A 6,760-nucleotide genomic window follows, 5' to 3' on the forward strand; every position below is an offset into this window, starting at 1 on the left:
ACGTCGTCTGCTGTCGAAACTTCCTTCAGGATTAGGGCTTGATACATGTCCTCAGCAATACCCTTCATGAGATGTGTAATCTTATCTTCCTCCTTCATACTAGGATCCACTATTTTACACAGCTCCAAGACGCCTTGAATGTAGGATGCTGTAGTTTCTCCTGGACGCTATGTCCTGCACTTTAATTTATCTTCAGCCTTGCACTTTTGTCATTGTGTGTCGCCGAAATACTTGTGCAGTTCCACTTGGAACACTTTCCAGCTTGTGAACTTCTCTTTGTTGTTCTCATACCATTGCTTGGCAGTGCCCTCCAAGTAGAAAAATACGTTAGCTGAACACACAGTGTCATCCCATTAGTTAAATTTGGCTATACACTCATATACCTTCAGCCACTTGTTTGGATCTTGACCATCAATACCAGAGAACCCGGAAGGACGTCTCATGTGGTGGTACACAGTAGCTGTCATCGTAATGTCCTCTTCTTCTTCTGTCTCAGATGGATTGCAATCTGTTGAATATGGCTCAAACTTGGTTTCTCGCCATGTAAACAGTGGTTCTGTCGTGGCCTGATGGGAGTCACTAAGTCATCAATAATGTGCACTATCACAAGTTCCAGTACCCAGCGTCTCCACCAGAATAATGTCACATAGAAGAAGGTGTAATTAGATGAATGACAAACACTAACTTCACTTAACAAAGGTTTATCCAGCACTTGCATATACAAGAGCATGGAATGAACTGCCTCTGCCCAGAGCTCATATGGTATATATACAGTTACAGAACTGAATATAGAAATTAAAATTTTACAGTTTAGGTGAGTTTTGAACTCACAACCCTCCATGCAACAGTCTAGTATCATAACTATTACACCATGGTGACAGTGTCACTCAGCTTCTTATACTAAAGCTTTAACTGCGGTATTTTATAAATATGGGTGGATATGATTATGGAATTATGAAAATTTATGCTTCGGCTAGCGTAAATTGTAATGGATGTTAAATAAGCTTAAGTATATTCATATATTTGTAATATTTCAGTAATTGAATAAATATTTGATTATTAACCTTTTAAGTGGGCATGACGGATATATCCGTCCATGCTCTGCTATTGCACAGTGGGTTCGATGGATATATCCATCCACTGCGTTCTGTGGCTAGTAGCTAGTGGGAATGACGAGTTATCGGCCTGCCGTTGACACTGTGGTATTAATTGAGCTTCATGCACTAGATGGCAGCTCTTGTCATGCAACACAGTGTGTTCTAGGCTAGTTATAACATTGTCCACCCAAGCGCGTGTCAAGAAAATGCGTCCTGTGAAGTAGCTGCAAAAGCGCGCCTTTGTCGTCTGTGTTTACCGCAGCGTTAGTGAGTGATCTTTTTCAATGGTGAAAAGAAGTCGTTTATCTGATTCAGAGATTGAGAAACTGCTTTTAGAAAGTGATGATAATTTCAGTGACAGTTCTGAAAGTTTTCAAGATACAGATGTTGAGGCTAGTGAAAGTGACTTCGATTCAGAAACATCTGACGACAAGACACTACTGCAGCAGACGGTACCTAGTGAATTTCTGCGTGCCAGTTCAGTTCGTATTCAATATTTGTTCAGTGGTAATAGTGGTACAGTTGTGCCTCTAAAACAAAACGATGTGATGAGTTGTTTTATGTGTTTTGTGGATGATGCTTTGTGCACAATGAAAGCTGAACAGACGAACTTATATGCAGAACAGGTCATAGCTTCTCATCCCAATTTAGCAGCATGCTCCAGGGTTCACAGTTGGCAGAATACTACATGCAATGAGGTAAAAACACTTATTGGAATGCTTGTACTTCAAGGAATTCTTCACAAACCAGACCACAAAATGTACTTTTCAAAGAGGGAATCAGTTGACACACCTTTCTTCAGGAAAGTGATGAGTGAAAAGCGGTTTCATCTTCTATTGAAATTCCTCGACTTTGCTGACAATACCTCATATGATCCACTAGGTACTATCAGCAGAAAGCTATTCAAAATTCACCCCATTATGGAGCATCTGTGGCGTAAATTCAGATCAGTGTACATGCCAGGACGGCTTGGATGGAAGCAGTATATTCCATCAAAGCGTAGCAGATTTGGCATCAAATTGTACGAACTCTGTGAAAGCAGTTCCGGGTATGTATGAGACTTTGTTGTTTACACTGGAAAGGACACTAATTATGGTAGCCACTATCCAGATGAAAAAATAACCTCTCGAATTGTTTTGGAGCTTGCACACGATCTACTCAGGAAAGGCCACTGTATTTATCTTGACAACTGGTACACCAGTACAGATTTGGTGGACAAACTAACCAGCAATAACACTGATGTTGTAGGTACAATGTGACAAGACAGGAAGGGGTTCCCTGTCTTCATAAAAAAGGAAAAACTGAAGAAAGGGGAGTACATAACAGGGTACAAAGGCAAACAGATGGTAATGAAATGGAAAGACAAAAGAGACGTTGTTATGGTCAGCACCTTCCATGACGATACATTTGTAAATGTAAACTCGAAGAAGGGAATCGTTCAAAAGCCACAAGTTGTCACTGACTACAACAAGAATATGGGGGGCATGGATAGGTGCAATTCTCAGTTACAAAGCTACCAGATGGCCAGAAGCAGGCTGAAAAAATACTATCAGAAGCTTTTCCGCCACTTGTTGGACATTGCATGCTACAATGCATATATTCTGTACAAGAAGCATGGTGGCGAACAAAGTAGAATGAGCTTCCTGATTAGTCTTGGTGAACAGTTGACCATATGTTCACCACATAAGGGACATCAGTAGGACGCCCACCTCGAACACCAAAAGCAACACGCCTTACAGCCAGGCATTTTCCAGACCTTCTGCCACCCACAACAAAGAAAAGACCAAGGTGGTGTGTGGTGTGTACAAGAAAAGGCCTTCACAAAGAGACTTCATACTGGAGCGCAGAATGTGAAATTTCCCCTGTGTGCAGCACCTTGTTTTAAAATGTTTCACACTGAAAACAATATGTAATATTGTGAAAATACAGTTTTGTTAACTTCTGAAATATATTGTATTAATTTCCACCCACTATCAATTTAAATTCCACAATGAAAAAGTGAAGGAAAACGTGAGAATGGAAAACGTGAGAACAGTGTGCAGTACCACCTCAAACAGGTGTGCTGGCGTATATTACCTACTGTGGAAGAGGTGTGTGCGCAAACTACCCGCTTAACAGGTTAAGCAGTATTTCTTCAACTTAATGTATCCCAATTATTCTTGATTTTTTACTTTTTTTATTTTTAAATATGAGCAAGAGATTGGTTATTTTTATTACTTAAATATCACACATAACTATTAGTATGTGGATTAATTAGAGGTATCACTTTTTATCATTAACTAAAAGTAAATGAATTAAGTATTTCACACATTCCACTTTTTAATTTATTCTACTCTTTCTCACCTTTTATTGCTTGAAATGAAGGTCAGTAGACCTGTAGCATGCTGAAAAGCATTTAATTTGTGTTCTGTAATCTTAAGGAAATTTCTAACTAGCTTCTCACCCCGCAAGAAATTCAGAATGATTTAATTTGATCTCGTGAGTATCGCGTTGGCATTGTAAGAAAAAATGTAGTAAAAAAAATATGTAACATTTATAAATTGGGAATTTGTGATTGCTGCTATGAAATGAAAATATAAATGTTAAATTAAACAATTATTATTTAACAAAATAAGTTTTTTGTACTGAAATCTAACATTTTGTGAATAATTCTCACAGTTTTGAACATAACAAAGAATTGTGCCATATTTTGGCAAAATACTTGGAAAAACTTGGAAATTATAGTAATCTTAGCTCAACTCTGGAGAAAAAGAATAGTGTATTCATAATTAGATTCTATCAGTAGTCACAGTTGGTGATAATAATGGAATGATTAAATAAATTCGTAACAGGAATACAAGTTCAGTTCATTTGAATTCAGTTCATTTGAACAGAATGGAAACAATAGTAGCCTAATAGTGTAAGATGCTGTAGGAAAGGTGCATGATTGAAGAAGATGAAGAGGAGAGGAAAAAGATGGGTGCACATTCTTGAATAGAACAAAACACCGATAATAATGATATGATGCTCACACTATTCTGGGCATACATATTTGCTGACTTCCAGTGCTGTTCATTCACTTTGTGCTTAAATTATATCGTTCACTCTTAATACTTCGAAAGAAAAAGAAATCAGTATGTTATTACGTCATGGACAGGGTGCAATATTATATTATTCTGTGATAATATGGATCTTGAGACTTCAAATATTTTGTAGATTAACCATTTGTGGTGTCTTACAGCATGGAACCAGCATAAAAGCAATACAGTCAGTTACTCATTTATAATGAAAAAAAAAAAATTAGTCTTGAAGCTTTCTTGCTTAACTTTTTGCCTGTAGTGACCATTGTTGCTCTAATAGTGCCAGGTCACCACCCATCATTCTTTTTATACTACTCTAAAAAGAAAAGATTAAGTCTTTTTATAGCAGCCGCAGAAGATGAGTGGGGTGTAGAGAGGGAACATTATGAGAAAGAATTGAGATGGAGCTTTTTTTTTTAATAGTCACACTGAAGCTACAATATCTAGAAAATTCAGTGAAATCAAAGTTTCCCGTATTACCACTCTGAAATATGGAAAATTTTCAAATTACACAAAAGTAAGAGATTCCATTGTGATCATAATATTAACAGTAAGGTGATAAAATATTGCTGTGTGCTCTGGTGTATGCAGTGTGGTGTAGCAGTTAGCATTATTGGTTTGTGTGCTGTGGATCACTGATTCAAACACGAACAACATCAATAATTTGTTATTTCAAATTTATCATTTTTAGAAGTCTTTTGAAGTATCTTATGTTTGTATGTCTGGAACATTCAATGATTGTACAGATTCCATCATTCTGGGTATATTCACTGTTTGAATAAATAACTGGACTCTTCTTGTAAGAAGCCAGGTCTGTTCTGGCACTACTTTGCTGATTGTAATAAACATGCTTTCAGTTGTAAGTATTATGCTTCATTGACGACCCTACCTTCGAATTTGGACTCAATTATGCTTGCATGAGCCAACCTATAAGCATGCATGCAGAGGCGTGAATTATTCCTGCATGTTAATAGCATCAGTTGCTGCCAAGCAGCACTTGAGTGAGGTAGTGTGTAGTGCTCGCATTACTTTTTCATTGCAAGGGAAATATCGGAATCACTGGAGCATCTGGGTAACAGCCTGGGGAAACCATTCGGAAGATTCAGATGGCTTTGGGTTATGTTGCTACATGCATCACATAGATTAAGGAGTGGTACAACCAGTTTAAAAATGGCTGAAGGTTGGTGGAGGATGAGCCACTCTCCAGTTGGCCATCAACATGCTGAAATGACCAGTTGCCAAAGTGAACACTGGGGTAATGTGCGACTTTCATGTGACTATTGGAGAAATTGTGGAAGTTGTGGTCATCAGCACTTTTCTGACACATTCTATTGTGAATAAAGATCTTGCCATGAAGAGAGTGTCAGTGAAATTCTTGCTGAAGCACTGACGGTGGAGCAAAAGCAATTTCATGTTGAAGTCCTACAGGACATGATAGACCCCACAAATAGTGACCATGATTTTGTGAACACCATAATTGCTAGTGAGAAATCCTGGGTGTACGTGTACAACGCAGAAACCAAATCACAGTTGTCACAATGGAAGTATTCCTCATCACCGAGACCAAAGAAGGCCCATCAAGTGCTCAGCAGCATCAACGTTGTCTACTGTCTTTGACTCCTGCGATGTGGTACACCCCAAGGACACACCACAGGGTCAAATAGTCACCAAAGAGTACTACAGGAATGTCCTCCATCACTTATATGATGCTGTACAGTGCAAGAAACCAGACTTGCAGTCAACAGGAAATTGCCAACTTCAACATGATTGTGCCCCATCACATTCCTTGCAACTTGATTCAGACTTTTCTGGTAATAAACCAGATTGCTGCACTTCAGTAGGCACCTTATGTTCCTGATATGGTGCCCTGCAACTTTTGGCTGTTCCCCAAACTGAAGTGACCATTGAAATGAACGTTATTTCAGACAAGAGAGGATGTTATGGCAGGCACAACAGTTGAGCTGAACTCTATTCTGAAAGAGGCATTATCGGCATTCTTCCAAAAATGCAAAAATGGCAGCACCACATGCAGAGTCCCAAGGGAACTACTTTGAATGTGATCAGGTGACCAACGCTCCAGGTAAGCCAGTTTCTTTTTTGCCCCCCCCCCCCAAGCTAAAGGTGGTATACTTTTCAAAAAGATCTGGCATAGTCAGGAGACAGATGATACCAAAAGAGCAGTAACTCAGCTGCACATCAGCCATTGTCATTTATTGACAACATAATGACTTGTATGTTGTAATGCTTAAGGCTATTTGGAGCCATCAAAGGCACTCCAAGGTAGAAAAGTCAGACACAATGCAGAGACCAAGCAAAAGTGGTAGCATTTAGGATACCAAAGATAAACAATAAATTAGAGACATGCAAATTCCAGACACTTTGCGCAGCTATCCCACGATAGAAGTTTCACTTCAGAGAGTTAACTGGTAATTCCATCCACACCTAGCTGCTGTCATAAGATGTCACTGTAAAAGACAGCCACAAAAAGGCAGGTCTTTGCAAGGGCAGCAAGCTTGATATCTGCTCCTGAGAAGTTCAACATCAGTGCATTTGCACAGGTTAAAGTGCTACTACAGCTGTCCTCACACCCAGAAAGGCAGAGGG

At 39.0% G+C, this 6,760-nt stretch overlaps 1 protein-coding gene across 1 annotated transcript; it reads left to right on the forward strand.

The window, feature by feature from the left end:
• Positions 1-1,381: 1,381 nt before the first annotated feature.
• On the forward strand, positions 1,382-3,882 carry LOC126484884 (piggyBac transposable element-derived protein 4-like). The gene is made up of 3 exons (XM_050108481.1): positions 1,382-2,096; positions 2,157-2,289; positions 3,756-3,882. Exons 1-3 carry the CDS (start codon positions 1,382-1,384, stop codon positions 3,880-3,882), a joined length of 975 nt encoding a protein of 324 aa, XP_049964438.1.
• Positions 3,883-6,760: the final 2,878 nt, after the last annotated feature.

This window comes from Schistocerca serialis, chromosome 6 (assembly GCF_023864345.2).
Source record: "Schistocerca serialis cubense isolate TAMUIC-IGC-003099 chromosome 6, iqSchSeri2.2, whole genome shotgun sequence".
NCBI lineage: Eukaryota > Metazoa > Arthropoda > Insecta > Orthoptera > Acrididae > Schistocerca > Schistocerca serialis.